Below are 22,381 nucleotides of genomic sequence, written 5' to 3'. Positions count from 1 at the left end.
TATAATAACTTCATCATGGTGACAAGAATAACAGTATAGAGTACCATTAATTCATAGAACAGAACAACAAATCGCTGAAGAAGTCATGTTTACAAAATGTCAAAATGAGCCAAAGACCAAAAAATGACAAGGACAGTTAAGCGTCTTTTATGGAGACAAAAACTATATTCCTAAAAAGTCTTTGGGGTTCTTCAATCGAAATAATATCAAGCTAAACTAAATGAGGTTATTATAAGGGTTAAATCTCGTCTGTACTAGCCAAATTTAACAATTTTAAAGTTGTTTATAAAAAAAATATATATCATGAATGATGGTTAATTACGTTGTTCGGGTTATCAGTGAGTCCGCATGGTTTAATTATTACAATAGGAAGACACCAGAGACGTGAAATTGCATGGTTCTATTATCATAGGAAACGTCCGAGACGTCCCAAAAATATATAGGTGCTCCTATTATTGGAGGAACCTTACGCAGTTGTGTACACACACATGGCGGCATGGAACACGATCGGAAAAACGAAGTGAAAAGTATCGTGCGCCATGTGGGCCCTTACATTTGTCACTGTATGCGCCATTTCTTGTCAATATGCCCTATAGGCGCAGGGCGCACGTCCTTCCCGATCGCTGCATTTGACCAGGTGACAATTATATTCATTTAAACTGCTCTACATATACTGACATACACATCTTTTTTAATATAGTGACAATACACACTTTATGTTTGGTTGATGTGTCAACGTATATTTGTTCCACCTAACAGAAGTTCCAGTGGAAACTTTATTATAAACAATGTCATAATACCTGTACCTGATGGAACAAATATTCTATACTATTTATTCCGTTAGGAACATCTACTGTAACATTTATTCCTGTGGAAGTAATATTCTAGAATATGTTTTCCATTTGGAACTTATATTATGAAGGAACTTCTATTCCGTGACATCTAAGTACAAAAAAATGTATGGCGTAAGTTGCTATATATACTTGGGTCTTTTATCTTTATGAAATTGCATTGAATTCTGGACATCTTACAAAATGTTAAACTTGTATTAAAACATTACACATTGATTTATTAAAATGTAACAGCAGGAATTATTTTTCTAATTTTGAATAATTTCAAAATATTTTAATAGGATAATTACAAAATAAGATCATAATTATTCAATGATCAAGTTCAATTCTAAATCAATCAAGATATAACAACATGTTTTGCATGACTAATCTATCTAAGAATTATTCTTCAATTATCTTGAAATAATCAATAAAAAATAATAAGTTAAAAATCCTTATCAAATTATAATTATCTTTTTATTTAACTTTTTTCATGTGCTAAGTAATCAATAGAAAAATGCACACATCTGAAGTTCATTAAAAACTATGCATATAAAATAACACTGTGACATGCAGTCCATAAAAAAAAAAATATATTTAACAAATGAAATGGCCAATAGATTTCTGTTTATATTAAAATACTCAAGTGTCAGTAAAAAAAAATGGTAACCATGGAAATCTTAAATGACTTATTTGGAACTGCCATGTCTCTGCAAATTATAATTTAAACCAGATTTGAAAATGATGTAAGAAAGTCCAGCCCTTTTAAACTGCAGTAGGCGTGAGCTAATGTTTATGACATATGCCATGCCTCCTGTGAATTATAATTCTTCGGCCAAAACAATGGGCGGTCAATTAAGAAATTCATTTTGAGAGTTATCGTTTTCATAATAAACGTCTATCTATGTAGTGTGCCGACTGTGATTAATCAAGCATTTCCCCTATCTATTGGACAGTGTAATTAATCTAATTATCACTGGACAAATTATACTGTGCGTTGAATTTAAAATTTTCATTTCAAACTTTGTTTCAACTCACCACTTACAACATTTAGTTTTTCACAACAAACCCAACGTGTTTTCTATTTTGGTCGCCATTTTTGAGAAGGATTCTGGGAATTTAAAAAACTTGTAAGATGGCGATTTAGTGCAGAACGGATACACACGAAGGTAAATGTTTAAAGTTTACACAATGTCATAAAAGTTCAATTAAGGAAAAAAGTTAATTACGTTGGAAAACAATGTTCGTTTCAGCATCTATTTGTTATTGGGACACTTAAAGTGAAATCTTTCTAAAGATTTATCGAAGACAAAGTTAAAAAGAATCAATAACTGATGTCCATCGTTTATCGGACACTGGATTTTAAATTAAACTTCAGCAGCTGAACGATCAATTTTCTTGGAATCTTTATTATCTAATAGGGTAAAGATAAATTTCTTAATGATGAAGGTTGTATAAATGGATTTTTAACTTTAACGGTAAGGTTGAAACTATTTTGATAAAGATTTTTTTTTTTTCAGTTTTGGGAGAATAGGTGAAAATGTCAAATTATGATAATTTTTGTGTATTACGTTTGTTGTTTTACCCTTGAGGTCGTTTTTATGTTCTTAGATGAATTATCACTGATGTTATTATGTTCAATTGATTATTTAAAAGTCACAAGCCAGTTTACAAAACTTCTGCTGGGATGCTGAACTTCGTAGCAGACGATGTTTTTAGATTTTTTTTTTAATCTTTTATCAATTTGACCACGGGATGAGATGGGGTGAGGTCAACAAAACTTGCAATATATGTAGATGCAATGAAATTTAAGCAGAACCCCATTCTCTTTCGTTTTCGATAAATAATAATTAATGCTTAATCTACTTTATCAGTTAAAAAACTGACACTGTTACAAACGTTATAATTTCTGAAGTTATTAAAGATCAAGCATATCTTAAACGGAAAGATAAAATTGAACTGTATAATTTCTTTTATGAAACCAGAGATATTTCTCTATTGTTTAAATTACTTGTATGATCCAGGGCAGTTGTTTGGCTCCAGATGGAATTTTAAATGCAAAATAAAACTTTCATATGAAGTTGTGACAAAGTAAAAAAGTATTTCAAGCTGTCAACTTGTTTAGGTTATTGACAATGTAATTAAATTGACTTCATTGTAAAAATTTAGTTGTAAATGTGGATTTAAGTAATTTAGTGTGATCAACTTTACAAAATTGATTTGATTTTAATTTTAACATTTGACAGTTTTATAATGAAAATTTGTGCTACTTTGAAATTGATACTGTAGAAAGTTTAATTTGCCAGAGTCAAATTTCTGTTGAAATGGCAAGATCTCAAAATCTGCCCATATGCTGATCAGTTTGACATATTAATGCCTCTTGTCTTTGGCCATTGATTGATCCACATCCAAATGAACCTATCAGAATTTTTCTTTTACATTGGTTTTAAAAATTGTCTTCATATTATAACAATACTTGTGATTTTTCATTGCATTATTTGAGTTATAAGCTGTCGTTTTGATGGCTTTGTGATTTAGCTAGGTAATCTATCAAAATTTTCTTGTTTTCAGTAATGAAATACTGACCAGGGGCTATTAATATGTAAACATAACATCACTGCGGAAAATAAAACCACTCCTTAAACTCCATATATGGATAATTTAATGTTTTGTAGTGTTTCAACTAGATCTTATTTTTATGTTTCTCTATAACAGTTGGAATATGTCACTTGGTTGTCAAATAACAATTTGAAATAGAACTTCAAAGGAATTGTTAATTTAAAGACTTTGTCTTAAAGTGATTTGGGAATTAAAACAGAAAAAAACAAGGTAAAATCAATAAAATTCTATACATTATTATCTTGGATTAAAATATGAAACTTCAATCACTTTTTTTACTTTATCAGTAAAATACAGCAGTCTTAATTTTGTTAAATGATGAAGCATACATGCTATTTAGTAGCAAGCAATTAATTACTTTGAACAAACAATCTACAACAAAAAAGTCTTTAAATCAATTTTATATAAAGATATAATTATACTGCCTTTAGAATATTGATGAAAACTGATTTCTCTTCATTTATTGTTTGATTAGGAGTAAAATATATTGGTTTGCATGTTTCATCTGGACGTTTGCAACAACGTGAGTTTTTAATGGCTCACCATGTGTTAATAATTTCTCTTATCAAAATAGTATAACAAGTTCTATATATTAGTTTTGTTACTTTTGCAAGTATTTTTGTAGTAAGTTACTTAGGGAGAAGATACACATAATTTCTGTTCACATGTAGCTTTAATTTAACATCACTGTTTGGAACACACAAACTGACTTAACTGTCATGAATTATACCCTCTACTTACAGAACAACAGAAATATGAATTAATTGTTTAGAACTGCACCTCAAAGTGAAGTCAAAGAAGCCATATTGGAATTTTGATGTTTTTGCTAGCTGAAAAGAATTCCTTGGTAAATATAAATTGTTTCACCATCCTTGCATGTAATAGAAGCTGGTGTCCAAGGTTTTGAAGTGTGATGAGTGTTTAAATAAACATTTTAAATCAATTTTGTGGGATTGCTTTTCAAGTCTTGTTTTATTTTAACATTTCCTTTGAATGCTGTTAAAGAGTTTTAAACATATTTTTTAATGTGATAACCTTCGAAAATTAAAAAAAATTAAAAAAAAAATCATTTATTAATTTTGTTTACATTTAATAAAGAGTGAAAATTGATATTTCTGTATAATTGAGTAATTGATTTTTAACATTGAAAAAAAATCCTGTTTTATATATTCCTTTTAAAGTTTTATGAATTTTGAAATAATATAGTAACAGATGGTTTGAATTAAAAATGAGGTAACCATTGGGAGCATTTCTTTAGAGCAAAAGATTAAAAGATAATAATTTCATGTTCAGATTAAGTCATTTGCATGTTAGTAAGATTCTGATGTGTTAATTCATTGACTTACATAATATCCAGGGGAGAGAACATACCGAATCATTGAGGCCTCAGGAACAGGGGGTAATCTATGGTGCTAATAAGATCATGTACCATATAAATGATTGGAAATTTGAATTACTGCTCAGGAAGGTCCACCGGGGTTTATATGAATATTAAACTTTCCTTTATCTTTGGTTAATATGAAATATTAATGACAGTGAAAAAGTTGTATATCTTCAGTAACACTGTAATGTAATATTATTGTAAACAGATGCTAGATAATTAGTATAACCTTTTCAAATATGTAAAACTTTATCCCAAAGCTTGCTTCAGATATTGTCTAATAATACATCTGGGTAATTAGTTTAATTCAAAGTTTGGATAACATGCTGATGATAATATGGGCAGTTAGAGGTTAAATATGGCTATAATATTCCATTCCCATGCTTTAGCTAAGGGTTATTATTATAATGGGTAACACAATCTCGCTTTTTTGAATATAAGTTTTTAAACTTAAAAGTAGCTTACTTTAAGCAGACATTTAGTCCCATCTTTATTCAAGCTAATAGCTGTTTTAAGGAAACAAAATAAGTTATAAACGTAACCATCATGCATACACATGTGCACAGATATGCATCAATTTTAAAAAAAAGTCAATTAGAAATATGTTAAATTTTAACCTTGAAGAAAAAAAGAAATTAAGAATAGAATTGCACTTTCCATTTTCTAAAGGCCTTTATTCTATTTTAATTCAAAACAATAGCAAAATACTGAAATTACGATTGGTGATAAAAGATTTCCCAATTTTAAAAGATTTAACTAAGTGTATGATAATAATAGTTTTCCAAACTGCTGGTATAACCTCATCATTCTTATAATATTCATATGTTTGACATACTGTTTAATTGCTAAACATGCTGGTGTGTTAAATGCCACTTTTACTCAAGTACTAAATTGTCTGATACATATCGGCCTCCTCAGCCATCATTTTACATTGTATAAGACGCTATAGAAGAGTCTGATCAAAAGATGGGATTAAGATGAATATCAATTCATTTGGAATGCTTTCAAAGTATCTGATTAATCCCTGATTGGATTTCATTTAGGATCTTTCAGTAATATTACTGTCCCGTTTAATTATGGGGTTAATAAGGGTTAAACGCTAAGGGAGGAAAGTTCGTAATAACTGTAATTTCTCAAATTTTATATTTTTTGAAAGTCCTGAAATTACCTTTTTAAGCTGTGAAAATTTTCTTTATAAAGCATTAAAATAGAATCTGTCTAAATCTTCTTGTCATGATTTTGAGTTATTATAAAAGATAGTTTATAAGAAGATTTAGTTTCCTGCATCATGCCAGCAGCATTAAAATTGAAATGACAGCTGGAAGCTAAATTAATGTTATTAAACATTTTGACAAGGGTCAGTTGTAATTTTTGACAAAAGTCATCATTTGTATCTTATTACATAATCTCAAGATGATTGATGGGGACTTTTAGAAAGAAAGAAAAAATAACAAGTACTACTACAAGTGGGAGAAAGCTTGGTACTTGGTAGAGAAATAAATGTAGTATCACAATATATAAATAAGTGTTTATGGTGGTTATTTATGTGATATAGGTGTGGATACAAGATTTAAAAGATTTTATTTACATCACCTTAGGTGACTAAACTGTTATCTCCGATGATTAAAATTACTCTAAAAGATTATAAATGAATTACCATTTATTCTTGGAATATAACATGAATAAGTTGAGAAGGTATTAATTTTAAGTGCCAGATGCTCATAATTTTGCCATTGTAAATTTTTGTTAGTATAATGTATAGTATTTATACAATGTTTATATACCCCTTTAAGAGCCTCATATCTACAGAATCTTGTTATATGTTTAATTAGATATCAAAGTTTTTATATCAAACAGAAAGATAATTTTAATTTCTTGCAGTATAGTTTGTATAAAACATGCTTCAATGTCGTCTATAAATGGGCAGTGAAATCTGATATGTCAGTGAAAGATTTACTGAGAAAATCTGGTCAGAATCTTTCTCCTGACCATATGGTCAAGTCTAAATTCCACATAAAACTCTAGATAATAGCTTTAGTCATCTATAATTCTATCAATAGTAATTAGCATATTTAAAATCTTCTGTAATGAGTTATTGATTGTGGATTTTTTCAAGATTTGTCAGTCTCTGAAATCTGGATTTCATTTCAGATGAAACTTATTTGATTTTGATATAAACATGATGATGGACATCAGGTTTTAAACATCAAAGTAAAATTAAGTATTTGGTTTAAGTGTATTTGGCACCACTTAAATATTCTAACCACCATCATCTTCAAAGATGATAAAAATATGCTCTCTGGCCTTGGTCTTTTATACCAATTTATGTTTCAGAAATTAGAATTCCAGCTGTTGTTTGAAAAATTAAAAATCTTTTTACAAAGATAATTGAAAAAACATATATACCAATTTAATAGAATTGTAGCAAATTAAGAGGAAGTTTCTTTACATGATGTATATTCTAAACAGAGGGTCAAGAAAGGGTAAAACTTATGACCAGCTTTCTCTCTCTTTGTTTACTAATAGATTGTTTATTTACTAAAAGATTGTTCTATACAATCACTAAACATTTAAAGTTAAAAGTGTACAATAACTTTAAATAAAATAGTTTGTTTTTTCTACAGTTAACACCTAAATGCTTTGAACAATATCTCAATGGCAGATTTAACTCAAATAAACTAATTCTTAAATTTGTTACCTAAAAGACAAATTTATTAAAGTTAAATCCTTTTTAAATATTATATAACTATCTCAGCTTAAAAAGAGATTACCTAATGGAACTGCAATCAGATCTGCTCAAAATATTTGAAATCTAACATCATAAAAGATTATCTGTTTTAATTTTTTTTAATATTAACAAAACAGTTCAAACTGAAGGATTGAATTTTGAAGGAAGAAAGAAAGGTAAATACAACTTGTTTTAAGAAAATTAAGGGGGTCTAAACTTGTAATAATTATACATGTACCTATATGGCCAGCGCTAATGTTTGAAATTGGTTGTGTTATTGGTTGCAATAAAAAAAAAACTAAATATGTACCTATATGGCAAGGCTACAGTTTGAAATTGATTGATTCATCAGTTGCGATAAAAAAAGATTAAGGAGGAAGATGAGGTAATGAATTATAGAATGTTTCTTTTTCCTTCAGGATCTCCGGAACTGAAATTTAATTTGATTTTTCAAATGACCTCTCTTAATTGTTTTCAAATTAAAATCATCATTTTTCATGTGGAATATTGAAATCTGGATGATGTGAGTCAGACAGATATGTGACATTTGTTTGATCAAGATCTTGCCAAATAAATTGTAAAATTTCAAATTGGATAATGATGATTATTGATGTTTTTATGATCTTTTTACTTGGCTACTGAAAAATGTTCCATGGGACTTAATCATTAGAAACATGTGAATTTAATGGAGCATTAATTTACATTTTAAAGCTTTGATGACTTTAAGTTTAATCAATTTTGAAACTGAAAATTAATTTCACTTGGGCTGCATTAATTCTGAATTAACATGGGTAAAAGTTTGCCTGACATTTGGTACCATGGGGATAAAATTAGATGAAAAAATGTCCTCATCAGTAGTAATCAAATGAAGAGAATGAAGATCATTTATACGATAATGCCTGCAGTGAGAGTCTTTTGTATTATTCTATATAATAATGAAGTTGTTGTACATGCTTCTGTTGAATACATTGCCATAATGCATTGTAATACATACAGTTAGACAAAAAATTACATCATAGGGGGAAAAAATACATCATAAGAAAATTTTCTTGAAGGTTCATTTATACCTTCCCACATGTGTACCTACCTCCCCCTCAGGTTATAATATGTTTTTATAGTTTCACCAGTCTAGGGTAATATGCTGTTACAAAAAACTAGGTGAACATTTTGTTCTTTTGTCGTTACATGCATTCCCAGTAACTTTGTAAAAATTATAGAGAAATGTTACTTCTTGCAGAAGACCTGACATTTAAGTAAGTGATAATCATAATCTTGGGGTTTATAAATTGAAGTTCTTTTAACAGTATGTTGATATATACAGAGGCTACTTTTGAATGTTGAGTAATCTATTATGTTATCTGTTCTAAACAATGGAAAACTAAATGGATATCATCTTCCACATCAGCAGTCAATTAAGTCAAAATGTGCAGATAATTATCAACACACTCAGGCGTTATGTAACGTTTTCATTAATGATTTTTAATACGGTATTACATGTATGCAAAGAAGATTACTTAAGGATGACAGTTGGTGTTAAAACACCCATGGCAGGGGTCAGTTCTGGTTTTAAAAAATTTCTTTATTTCCTCTAAGATTAAATATCAACTTCCTTATCTTTGTCTAATCAGTAAACATGCTGGCCAGTGAATGTTAATACTTTAATATGAACCATACTAAAAATTTTGTTTCTGAATTTATCAACCTGGGGGCATTTATCAATCAACACCATGTATCCAGTTCAGGAAGTTATTTCAGGATTGACTTAAAATAATTTAAACATTTATCCTCAGATTAAATATACACTGCTATGAAAATATTGGGAAAATATGTTGCAAATCTGATTTCTATTGAATAGGTATGTATTTTTTCAACATTTCATAGAAAATTGTAGAATAATTTTTTAAGAGAATTAGTTTTGTTTATAATGACCATTCTATTGATTTTCAACACTTACTTTTTTTTATATCACATAAAAGTGAAATGAAAAAAGTTATTTTTTTCAGAAATTTTCTTGAATAATAAAATAATTTTCCTGTTTTTATTGACTTTTAATACTTTTAACATCTGCTGCATAAAATTTAATCAAGTTTTATGAACTTTAAGGTCTTCTGATCAATATAAAATCTATTCAGAAAATGTCATACAAGTCATAAAAAGAGATTTAAAAATGGAATAGGTGTTATTTTGCATATTCTTCATGACTCATTGGGTATTAAAAAAGCTGGAGTGGCTGCATTTTCTCCCATTAAATAAATCTGTAAAAAGCATTGTTAAATTTATAATTTATCAATATAAGGGTTCTTTATTTGTTTTAAGTCATATGATATGGTTGATCATTGTTGTAGAAATCTTGAACCACCACACAGTTAAATTGCTAACAACAGCTATTCTAGTTGTCTCCCCTTATAACCTAGAAATTTGTGGCTTTTCTTGGATCTAACTTGAGTGATACATGTATCCTATTTTAATTCAAGATACTGAATTACATCATGAAGGTATTTTGAACTCATATCTAGCATGTTTTTTTCAAACTCATCAGTTTTAAGTAATAAACATCAATTTATCTTTATTATGTATTGTCACTTGTCAGGACTTTTATTTTTCAAATTTTTTGACATGTGTCAGAAGATGAGGACATATTACCACCTTAAAATAAATGACCAACATTTTACAAGTTGACATTAAATTTAGAAAATTTAATATCACACATGTATAAAGTTATAATAGGATGCAAGGATCATCGGACATATCATGATTAATGATTTGAAAGTAAAGACACATAAAGTAGGTATTATCAGCTGTTTAATCTGCTCTTTGGTTGGGTTGTTGTCTCCATGACATACTCCCCATTTCCATTCTCAATTTTATTTATCAAGGACTGTGAACAGGGGCTGTGAGAATGCACCTCCTTGAAAACCATTAAGAACTATTATTCAAGTAAGATTTACTTTAAAACATTAACTGTTTAAGTTGGGTTTTTTAAAGTGTAAGTAAGCCTGTCAGACTCAGAGTAAAAGTAATGTTCTCATACCAAATATCATCTTGACATTCAGTATACAGAGCAAGGATCTTGTTTCAAAACATTACTGTTTTTCTTTCTTTTTTGATATGGGCCAGCGGTCATCAACTGTCCATACCATAAAGAAATTGAACAACAAAAGTTAATCATTTACTCTGAATTTGAAGTAAAACACAGTTTATACTAAAATAAAATTTATAGATGCCTATATGTGAAAACTTTTTTCCCCAATATATACTAGGCCTAGTTCAGATACATTAACAGCAGTTTCACAAGATCTTCTTAAAAATGCCATTTATAAAAAATGTACCATGTTCTTCATCAGTTTTTTTTTTAAATTGAAGGCTAAATTGTCCACACCTTTTGACACGTTTCTGCTGACATTTCCTTTTACTTATCTTTATTTGCATTGCATTTTATTTAATTATATTTATTTTCACGAGTTTGCTAATTACTGTGAAAAAAATACTGCAAACAGTAAAAGTCAATGGTCATTGTATGGTCATTTATTGACAATTTTTAAAGCACACCTGTCCGTTTTAACAATGAAAGATCATATTTCTACCTGAAAAAAAAGGGTATCACCTGTTGTAATCAGATAATTTTCCTTTGTTGTATTCCTGTAATTTGGCCTGTAAATAAACACTAGGGCTGTTTATAACATTTCATTTTATTTCTAAATTAATTGTATACTCCGAGTGTATTAGAAGCATCTAATTTTACGGATCAAATTTTTTTTCAAAAGAACTTGTTATCACATTGGAGTTGTTACATGTAATTACAAATGAAATTAACAATGGGCAGTGGGCAAACTGAACATGTTGTGTTAATTAACTCTGGACTAATAACAATGTGAATTATTGATGATGTTGGTGGGTAAAATCTTTTGAATTTGACTGTCAATTTCAATTAGAACTTTGAGCTGACCATATGTAAGAAACATTAGGTAAATAAATTCTGTCACAAACAGAAGTGAAGCTGTTCAAAGAAGTGAGTTTTTTATATTTATTTACATTTTTTACTGGATTTTCAAAAGAAGTTTTTACCTTTTTTTAATTTGATTATTTTTTATCAGGTCATTAAGTGTTTTCTATACTAAAATAAGATTGATGCATGCTTGTTATTTTTATTTTCAGTGCAAGCTGAATGCATAGATATATATCTCAATAAGTGTAGATATGAAAAGTTATTGTTGTTTTGTTGATGAGAGAAAATATCAATTATTAAAGCATATCATACTAATAAAAAACAAGGGAGGTTTCCATAGCAACAAAATTCTGGAAAAAAATTAAAATGAGATAATAGGCTAGCTATTTATTTTCTTGTCAATTAAAATGTCATTATATTGAGGATGGAATGTTTATTTGTTTCATTTCATCTTATTTTTTAAAAGCTTTTTTTATATTGAATTATTTAATAAAGAAAGGGAAAGTTTGACTTAAAAATGTTTGAATTGACAGAAAACATTAAATTCAGAATGTGGTAAGTCTGGATCAACTTATAAGGGAATCTAAAAGTAAAATAACAAGCTGCTTAATGTTAAAAAATTATGTTCATAAAAAATATTACTCATCTGGGGATAGTCAATATATTGTAACACTTCCACTAAAATAGTCAGTATTTTAATTATCCATAGTGTTAAGTTTACAAAAGATAGTGTAGCAACTACCAGTACGTTATTTGGAAGCTGGAAATAACATTTGTGTTGCATTACTTTGTATGTGTATTATCTTTCAAACTGTTTTACATAAAGTTTTTTGCCACAAATGTTGATTTTTTAAAGCAGTCTTAAAAAGATTCATATTTTTAGTTAAATTTCGTTTATTTGCAATTTCATACTTTCAAATGTCCTAAAAAATCTCGACATATTTCATGTTAAGGTTTAAAAGTACATGTTGAACATATTTTTATCCTCATTATCTGTCAGCAGCTTTCTTTGACTTAAGGTTAATAATTTTAACAATATATGGTAATTAATTATATTATGATTACCATTACAAATTACAGGGATTAATAAAAGTCTTAAAAGATCTGTTTTTTTTCAATCCCTTTCCATTTTATCAAGCAATTTTAAAGTTTATTACATAGAAGCTAGGTCATTAACAGTTCTTTTATAACTGCAATCTGTTACTATATAATACCATTAGAACATATGTCATTTACCTTCAAATTTAAAATGAAACATTTCTACTTTAAAACTGTATATTTTTTATAGCATCAGCTTGCCTTCTTAATACAAACAATCATTACTTTACGCTGAAGTTGTTTGTGTGGCAAGATGACAAATTTTCAAGGTTCTAAATAAATGACAGGTATGCATTTTATGGTATTTCATTGAAGGTGCGTAGTTAATATTTGGCACTGTCTCATGTTAAAATATGTAATAAAAAAATGTATGTGTAACTTAAAAAAAATGTTGATGAAACAATCTTATTTTTTTTCTCAGCAGAAATGTATTTATGTAGAGTGTCGTCATATAATTATAATTAAGGAAACTTTTTTAATACTTTGCAATGTGACTGAAATATTTTTTTCATATAAATGTACTTTCATGATCTCATGTAGGCATAAATGTTAATGTGAGCTAACTCTTGTGACAGTTTAATGAATATTCTAGCTTTCAAAGATCTGTCAACATGGAGGTCAAATGGTGATTGAAAAAGAAATTTGGTTTGATCATTTCAAAAGCAATAGGCATAATGTCCTATTTGGATATTTTGTTTTTTTCTGTTCTAATTCTGTATGAAATGTTCATCCTGAACTTTCTGAGTTAGAGTTGATAAATTTCTTACTTTCTGCAAAGTTTAATGAATATTTTTTTTTTCAGAAATTGTCGAATACCTTATTATGTTAACCACACTTGCTTTTATTGAACCCTTTTATGGACATGCTTGAAGAAAAAGCTGTCATGCTGCACTTGACATAGCATGCTATTTTAAAGTGAAATACACATTTCAATCTTCTATTGAAATTTTTTTTCTGATTTTGAAGTAATAATTTCATTGAAAGAACTATTTAACCTTTCTTTAACAATGAGCTGAAACTTTTTTTACCAATTGTTCAGATTAGATTTGAACAAAATTACCCGAAGAAAATCATTTTTTCCTAAGGGTGAAGTGAAAATGGCATTATTCTTATAAGGTTTTTATCTTAAAAAACAGGAAAGAAATTTGTATATGTATTCTATAAACGGAGAATGCAATACTCAGTAAGCAAATATTCCAAAGCATACACATTTTAGTTATTATATAAACTGGACCTATAATGAATTTAATTTTAAGACATACAGTAAATATATAAATTGTAAAAAAATATTAGATTCAAAAATTATCTTTTTCTTTTTTTGTCATTTCAGAATTTCCAGTAATGGTGGATTGTACATTGTAGAGATCAATTAGTCGAGACATTTATTGTGATTCAGACCTTTTTTAACTTAACCGTACAATTAGAGAATTTTAATGGTTGTTCTGGATCCCTCCAGCGATCAGATGCTAGCCATGGATATTTTAGCATTTGATAAGATGAAGGGAAATCGTAGAAAACAAAGTAAACCAATACGGGTATCCTGTAGTGCCGATAGTGAATCTGTAGAACCTGGCAGCAAGTACTTAGGTATATCTGAATCCCAATTCCCAAATAATGGAAACAATGATATGAATGATGCAGAAAATAGGCCGTCGGAAGAAAGTGATTCTTCAGATGTTAGAATGGACAGAAATATAATTGAGAAAGAACTTGATATGCATAGGAAATTGAAGGAAAATGAAATGATTGAAAATAACAATAAGTTGTTATCATCATTCCATAGTATTCCAGGTTCAGAAGGCTATCCCACTAAATATCACCGTCTTGGAAGTGAATTGTTCCAGCCAGCATTTCCAACAAATGGAGAACGTGAATCTGAGAGACCAGATCCAACTCGCATCAATGGTGAAGACAGATTTAAAGATATGCTTGAAAAAACACCCAATTCAGATGAAGAAGGCAAAAAGGTTGATGGTGGAAATCGTATCTTTCATCAAGATGCTTATTGTGAAATTTGTGACAGGGAATTCTGTAACAAATACTTTCTGAAGACACATAGAGCTAACAAGCATGGTATATTTGACAATTCCACATCACCAATTTCATCCATGGGCCCCAGTATGCCACTACCTCAAGATATAATCACCACTGCCTCACCTATACAACCGCCTACACTAACTACATCATCATCGTTCAAAGTAATGGATTTCATTCAGAACCTTCCTGCAACTGAACCAAAAAGCAAGCAACCCGACACTCCAAAACCGCCGCAAAATATGGAAGCAAAGTCACCACTGATGCCGAATCCACCATCCACACCAACAACACCAGGTGGATCAATCAACAACAATAGTGCTAATGTTAGTAATGGCAGTAAACCAGTCCCAAAGGACATGGAAGACTTTTGTGAGCTATGCCAGAAACACTTCTGCAACAAATACTACCTCAAAAAACATAAGCAAGATGTACATGGTATTGCTCCTCCAGATGGTTTGTCTTCAGCCAACAAAAGGGGAAGACCAAAAGACCTTCAGGCACAACTAGATGCTATAACATCATCAACAATGTCTCTGGGGAACCCAACTATATCTTCATCCATGTCATCTTTCATGCCACCACATTCATTACCAAATATGCCAGGATTACCAAATATGCCACCAGGAGTTATGGTTTTGAATCCATTCATGGCACCAATGCTGCTACATGCTGGTGGCTTGATGCCACAACAGGGACAGATGCCAACACCACCAATTATGTCTCAGCTACCACCAACATCACCAACACCACCACCAATGCCATCACATTCATCAGCTAACACACCACCTCCATCTTCAGTATCATCTACTGGTCAGATACCAATAGGATCTAATGGGGCTCTCAATCAGGAGGCATACTGCGATCTATGCCAGAAAGAATTCTGTAACAAATACTTCTTAAAGATTCATAAAGCAAACAAGCATGGAATCTTTTTTGACGATTTCCCATTTGGTCCTCCGATTCCACCATACAAGATGCCTATATTTTCTGACAACAAGCCTACCTCTGAAAAGTCTGAATCACCTAATGATGCAAACAACATCAAGCAAGAGAATAGTCCAAAGGCAGGTACATCTATGATTACATCTAGCCCAGAGAATCCTGGCACATACTGCAATTTGTGCAATCAGGAGTTTGCCAGCAAATACACATATCGTATACACAGAATTCAGGTCCATGGAATGTTGAATGAGGCGTATGAAGGAGCTTTAATGGAAGACATCATGAAAAGCACAATGAAAGATAGAATAGAATCTCAGATGAAAATTTCTCCTAATTCCCTTGCGAAAATGGAGATGGATGAATACTTCAACAATAGAATGATGGAAAATGGAATGTCAACCATGTTTAGTAATATGGTAGCCGCCAAACTTGCCGATCGTGTAACTTGTGACATTTGCAACAAGGTTCTTTGTAATAAATACTTTCTGAAAGTTCATAAACAGAAAGTACATGGAATTGAGCCTTCTCCAGAACAAGATCTCAAACTAGACATTAGTAAAGCTTTTCAAATGAATGGAAGTGAACCTTCTACTCCAATAAAATCAGCAATGAAATTTGAACCATCTGATCCAAGTCCAAAACTACCTACGTCAATGGGAGCATCATTCCCTATGGGTTACCCAAGAGCAAGCGAAGCACTACTGGATATGTCTCCAAACTCTGTTGAGAAACCATCAAAAGACGAGTTAGTTAAAATGGGAATTGATCCAGAAGCATATTGCGAAATTTGTAAGAAAGAATTTTGCAGCAAATACTTCTTACGTACACATAAATTGAACATTCATGGTATCCGTGGTGATAAACCTGAAACCCCTGATTCTGATAAGCTTGCATTCTTGAACATGTCTTTAAGTCAAGCTAGTATGTCTATGAACCAGACAAATCTATCAGCCTCAATGGGAGCAATGAGTGGAGCAATGAGTCAGAACAACAAACCACTAAATCTTAGCATGAATACTAATGGCAAAAGCAGCAAAAGTGTCTATGAGAAACATTCATGGCGATGGAAAGAACCTGTCAACTCATCAAGGGTCATCTGTGAACTATGTAATAAGGAGGTTTGCAACAAATATTTCTTGCGTACACACAAGTTGAACAAACATGGAATCTTGCCAAGCGAAACCTCACTTTCACCTAGTAGTTCACCATATCCTTCCGAATTCGACACACAAAGTAACTCATCACTTCCGACTGATCTCAGCATGAGAGAACGTAACCAAAGTCCACTTGCCGTACATCTAGGTAGTAATGTATCACGTCCAAGTAGTATTTATGGATATGAACAAAAGAGAGACTCTGAAAACATGATGAATGACAATGAAAACTCTGAGTATTACAATTCCTATAGTGAGGTTTGTCAACTATGTGAGAAAAGATTCAAGAATTTGAAACGACTAAAGCTACATATAATGAAAGATCATGGAATGCTATCATCTGTTAGAAAAGGATTGTTTTCTGAATCTCAAATGGACAATAGAATTTGTCGAATGTGTGATGCTTCCTTCCCAAATGAACTTGCCATGCATTTGCATATGATTCAAGAACATAATGCCCAGGTTAGTCTGAATACCAATGAAAATGAAAGAGAAAACATGCCACCAGTCTCTAGACCCAGAAAGCATAAGTCTAGACTGGGATTTCACAAATTATCTCTGATCACAAAGCAGAAGTATTACAGCTGTTCTAAATGTGATTTCAGAAGCAAATGGTTGAACAATCTTTGTGATCATGAACTTAAAGTGCATAATATATCACCCAAAAATGGACAAAGTTTTGGTAACATTCATGTCAATAGTCCAACAAAAATTGGAAAATACAGATGTTCTAAATGTAGCCGCAAATTTCCATCGATTATTCTGTGTAACCGTCATATACGTGAAGAGCATATACGTAAGAAAGACTTTGCCATAGTCAAATCAAATACTCGCTACTCTTGTGAACATTGCAAGTTTTCCACACGGTTCAGCAAACAGTTGAAGCGTCATGTTGAGAGAGTCCACAGTGGCACAGAAGAACGTCTCAATGGCTTGGATATGGAAGATAATTATTCAGGGAAAACTTCAGAGCCTCTAAATCTCCATGTACAAGCTGTTAATGGGTCAGGATCAGATTGTGAAATGCAGGCATTTAAGATTAAAGACTGTTCTTCGATATATAGTGACTTTGTTACAACCGTTGTAAAGATGCCAGTCCGACACCATGTGAGTGCACCAATAACTGTAACCTTCCACTTGACCCCAATGGAACAATAGTTGTCCATTTTAACTAGCTATTTTTTCCAGTGTTCATGTGATGTGTTCATATTTTGAGGTTGTTTTTTTTTTTTTTTCTGTTTTGTTGTGAATTTTGCATTTACTGCATGGAATTTTTCTAATAATTTTCAAACTTTTTGTTATTTTTGACATTTTTTTTATATTGTGCAATAAGTTAACTATACAACAATTGATACAGATGAGGCACATTTTAGTCAACACATTAGTCTGTATTTCTATTGTAATTGTGCAAAATAGATCAAATTAGGCTTTTATTGGAGCTATTTCAAATGGTTGTAATTAGTCAAAACATATGCAGAAGTTGATAATTACAAAATATCTTGTTAAATATGATACAATAGGAGTCCTTTACACATTTATTTGATAGAAAAAATCAAAAAGAATAAAAAAGTACTTCCAGTTCAGTTTGCCTGTAAAAAGAGAAATGTAGGTATTAGATCATTCAGTATTAAATTTTTAACTTATTTGCTTTTTCTTTAAAATGTATCATATGCTTGGTGAAATGCAGAATTTTTAACTCTGCTTTGAATTGCTAGTGTCTATATGACAAAGAGTGCTATTTAATATTTATGAATGGGAAGTTTTACTTCTTGATATGAGATACACAAAAATAAGGGGGTGAGGAGTGTTCATTCCCCTCTGTCATTTCAATTTAAAAATTTGTAACCAATATTTTTAAATATTTTAAAAATGAGAAGTTTTAATATATAATATATTGTATTTATTACATGTAGAATGTTCAAATATTGAAACGTAATATATTTCAGGGGTACATAATAAACTTTAAGGTTAACACGATTTGTTCACAAACATATGCTCCAGGGCTATATATATACATTTTAGTCAGGTTAAAGGAACTTTTATTTTGAAATGACAGAGAAATGTACAAAGAATGTTAATTTATTTGAAGTGTGCCATCGATAAGATGCCACTGATTTGACCATGTAGATAGTCTATATCATACCCATGTGGTAGATAGTTGTATAGGGTGTGCCACAGCTAGATGGCAGTTATTTGTTTTGTTAATATATATATTGTTGAATTTTGTGTGTGTATTTAGTGTTTAAAGAACAAAAATTCCATGGGCGAACCATAGCCAAAATGTTTGTATGATGTTTTATTAGCTATTTTTTGAGGATTGAACTTTGTTTTTCATATTTTATAAACTGATGCCCATAATTACATATGCCTGTACTTAGCCCAAGAACATTTCATATTCAAGCTTTTTTAAAATTAATCATTCTTTCAGGGATTTTTGTCCTTCAAATTATCATTTTGTTTTTTAAAGCCTAGAGTGAGATTGACGCTTACTTATTGCTGTGTTTTCATGAAATTTCATATAGTTCTTTTTTAAGTTGACAGTTCAATATTTTTTGATGGTTTTCCAGTGTGATTTTTTTCTACATGATATAACTAATATATATATTTGGCAATATTGTGATCTATTATAGAAAAAAGTGTGTTGGGTGTGTGTGTGAGTTTTCAAACAGGATTGTTATATTTTTTGGTATTATATATTATATATATATACTTGGTTGGTTTTTTATTTATTTTTTCCTGTAAGTCACACATTAATTTTGCAATCTACGCAATTCTAGTCGAATTTTGTTGTTTAATCAGTTCACTATGGTTTAATTAGAGAGAAAAAATGTTGCACTAATATGGGTCTTCTAAAACATGTAGATAAATATTTTATTTTTACTTTTCATGTCTTATATTAAATTTAAAAATACATGCATTAAAAGTTAATGAAAGGTACTTTTATGTGTCTGTAACATTCAAATTTTTTAACATTAAATTGTGTAATCAGGTTAATGACTATTATATCTATTTTCAAGGATTTTAAATATTTCAAAAATCCTTGCTATTTTATAAAAATATATCACTGAATATTTAAATGGCAAAATGTGTATTAAATTCTGAATTTCTCAGTATTATATTATTTTTTCTATAAATAACTCACCAGATATAGATATTTAAATGACTAAATTTGAAATTTTTAGCACAAGAAGTAGACCCATGTTAGTGTTTTTTGTAGGATCAAAAAGTTCCATGATAAGATATAAGGTTTTATGTGTCAAGGCATTGTAACTGTTCAGCAAGTCACATGCCTTAGATACATATGGATAGTCCTATTCTTGTCATGGAACTATTTGATAGGTTTTGATGTTTTGGTAATCTTTTGCATCGTTTTTATTTTAAAGCAAATATTGTAGTACTGAATTAAATTTAATTCAACTAGTGATTTTAAATTATTGAATGCTTGTTATTTCATTTCTAGTCAAGATACAGATGGTGTTCAGTTTTATTGAGGCATATATGTAGGGTGTGTTCCTAATAGACAATATAATTATTGAAAAAAAACATGATGAAGGTTTTAGAATAACTTTAAAACTGAGCAGTGAAATAATTCAAAAGTACTGAAAAAAACTAATTTACTTTTTTTTTTTGGTAGTATGTCAGTTTATTGGCATATCAATATGAATCTCTATTAATTTTCAATGAATATTTAAGTAGACGATAAATGAGATGAAAGCTATATGCAAATTAATTTATCAGACACTAAAAGAAAACTTCTGATAAAAACACTACTTGAATTACAATTTCAAGTAAAACTAAAATTTTCTATGTATTTATTTTGAGGGGGGAGGGATTCTACCTATTTTTGCAAGTTTTTGTAAAATTAAAAGGAGTATCAACATCTACTATGTTGTCTTGTGAAATTTGTGTTACAATAGCATATATTTGTTTTTAATGTTTCAAACCATGGTACATGTAAAGGAGCACATCCTATCAAGTTTTGAGAGAATTGTGTGTTCAGATATTATAAGATTTAATGTTACAAGTTGGTTGGTTTTCTTTTTGCATATATAGCAAAGTAAAAATGAAATGATTAACAAAAAATGCTAACTTTCTTTTTATAGTAACCTGCAAAAAAAAATTAAAGAGATTGCAAATTGTATTTGATTTGAAAATTTGGAATTTGTCGTGCAGATAAAAAAAAAAGAAAATCAAACAATTCAAAACCTTTTCCTAACATTATGCAATGTTTTCTGCCTACCTCAAGTGAATATTTGTGCAATAAAATTGTTTAATTTGATATTTGTATTTTCCTTAACCATTTGTGTAGTTCTGACATGATTCAATGAAGTTGTGGTATATATGAAGTAGATATAGGAAGATGTGGTATAAGTGCCAATGAGACAACTCTCCATTCAAGTAACATTTATAAAAGTAAACCATTAAAGGTCAACGGTACAGGCTTCAACACAGTGCCTTGACTCACACGAACAGTAAGCTATAAAGGGCCCCAATAATTAATAGTGCAAAACCATTCAAATGGGAAAACCAAGGGTCTAATCTATATAAAGTTAAAAAAAAAATGAAGACTTGCATTTTGCTGAGTATTAGTGACTCATGATGTTCTTGGTTGAAATATTCAATATTTGTAGTTTTGAAAGGTCTCTTGCTTTTTGAAGCAAGAAGTTGTACTAAGTTCACCAATAAAAAGTTAAAGGCTAATTAGATCATTACAAGTCTGTAGAGATTAGGAAGCATTGATATTATTAATTTCAAGGTGATAATTGTTTTACAAATAAGTGTGAAAATGTTATAGGTCACAGTTAGTTTCATCTAAAACCTAGACAATGCCATGAGCTGAATATACTCTCTGAATCTCAATAATGAGCAAAAGGTCATATGGATTGTAGGCAGTTCCACCTTTTTATTTACCACCTAAAAATACATGCTTAAATGAGTTGTGGGGTATATGCCAATGAGACAGCAACCTAACCATACATAACAAAGAATTAAAACCATACAGTGAACACTACTTGGTCATTCATTCTTCATATTTCAGTAATGGCTTGAAGTTTAATTCTGTTTTCTTATATGTGGGTTAAACTGTTACTTAAAAACTGGTGTGTTTTCAGATTTTGTATATGCTAGCAATGGAATTTGCCTTCCAACTGATATCAATGGAGCGCCAATGATGGCAGTTATGCTTTTTGAGGCATTCTCAACTCCCAGATTTTAGTTTTCAAAGGTATAAACATTTGTCCATCCATGTACTCTACCTTTCCTGCAATAATACCGTTGTTGGATTGTGCTGGATATATAAATACACAGACACATCAAGTCGAAATGATGACTTTACATCTGATGCCATGCTCTCTGTACCTTACATGACATTGAAACAGCCGTCTCTGATGGTTTTGTTAGTGACCTGCTAACAGGCAAAACTATGTCTCTTTCTAACACTCATTTTTCACTGACAGTAAAAAAATCCAACTCTTCATCCTGGTTCTTACATTCTTGCGTCACGAGTATACGTGAAATATTTGCTACTGGACGTCAATCAAACAACAAATGAATCAATCCTAATCAAGATTTTGTTGGAAACACATTTGATGGACAAAAATTTGCGGGAATTACACATAACGGATTCCTTATCTAATTGATTCTGTT

The 22,381-nt window shown here is 30.2% G+C and overlaps 2 protein-coding genes across 17 annotated transcripts in view; one reads left to right on the top strand and one right to left on the bottom strand.

Annotated features, from left to right (window-relative positions):
* The window catches only part of LOC134690659 (serine-aspartate repeat-containing protein F-like), an 89,438-nt gene extending 87,461 nt beyond the window's left edge, over positions 1-1,977 (bottom strand). For 3 of the 11 annotated variants that reach the window (XM_063550668.1, XM_063550720.1, XM_063550702.1), the window contains exon 1: positions 1,869-1,938. The gene's annotated coding sequence lies outside the window, so the exon portion shown is untranslated. Of the gene's footprint in view, positions 1-1,868 lie in introns of all 11 variants that reach the window. The other 8 variants (XM_063550710.1, XM_063550683.1, XM_063550735.1 and 5 more) reach the window with 4 other exon arrangements.
* Positions 1,738-19,552, top strand: LOC134690625 (uncharacterized). Of its 6 annotated transcripts, XM_063550610.1 has the most exons (4): positions 1,813-1,999; positions 3,546-3,659; positions 4,193-4,296; positions 13,933-19,552. In XM_063550610.1, the coding sequence occupies exon 4, from the start codon at positions 14,036-14,038 to the stop codon at positions 17,891-17,893; it is 3,858 nt and encodes a 1,285-aa protein (XP_063406680.1). In that variant the 5' UTR covers positions 1,813-1,999; positions 3,546-3,659; positions 4,193-4,296; positions 13,933-14,035; the 3' UTR covers positions 17,894-19,552. The 6 variants fall into 6 exon arrangements, with proteins under 6 accessions (XP_063406672.1, XP_063406680.1, XP_063406689.1 ...); XM_063550602.1 differs by lacking the exon at positions 3,546-3,659 and having other exon boundaries at positions 1,738-1,999; XM_063550619.1 differs by lacking the exons at positions 1,813-1,999; positions 3,546-3,659 and adding an exon at positions 2,288-2,308.
* The last annotated feature ends 2,829 nt before the right edge of the window (positions 19,553-22,381 follow it).

This window comes from Mytilus trossulus, chromosome 1, assembly GCF_036588685.1.
Source record: "Mytilus trossulus isolate FHL-02 chromosome 1, PNRI_Mtr1.1.1.hap1, whole genome shotgun sequence".
Classification (NCBI taxonomy): domain Eukaryota; kingdom Metazoa; phylum Mollusca; class Bivalvia; order Mytilida; family Mytilidae; genus Mytilus; species Mytilus trossulus.
The sequence above is the reverse complement of the archived record's forward strand: the minus strand, read 5'-3'. Positions and strand labels throughout refer to the sequence as shown.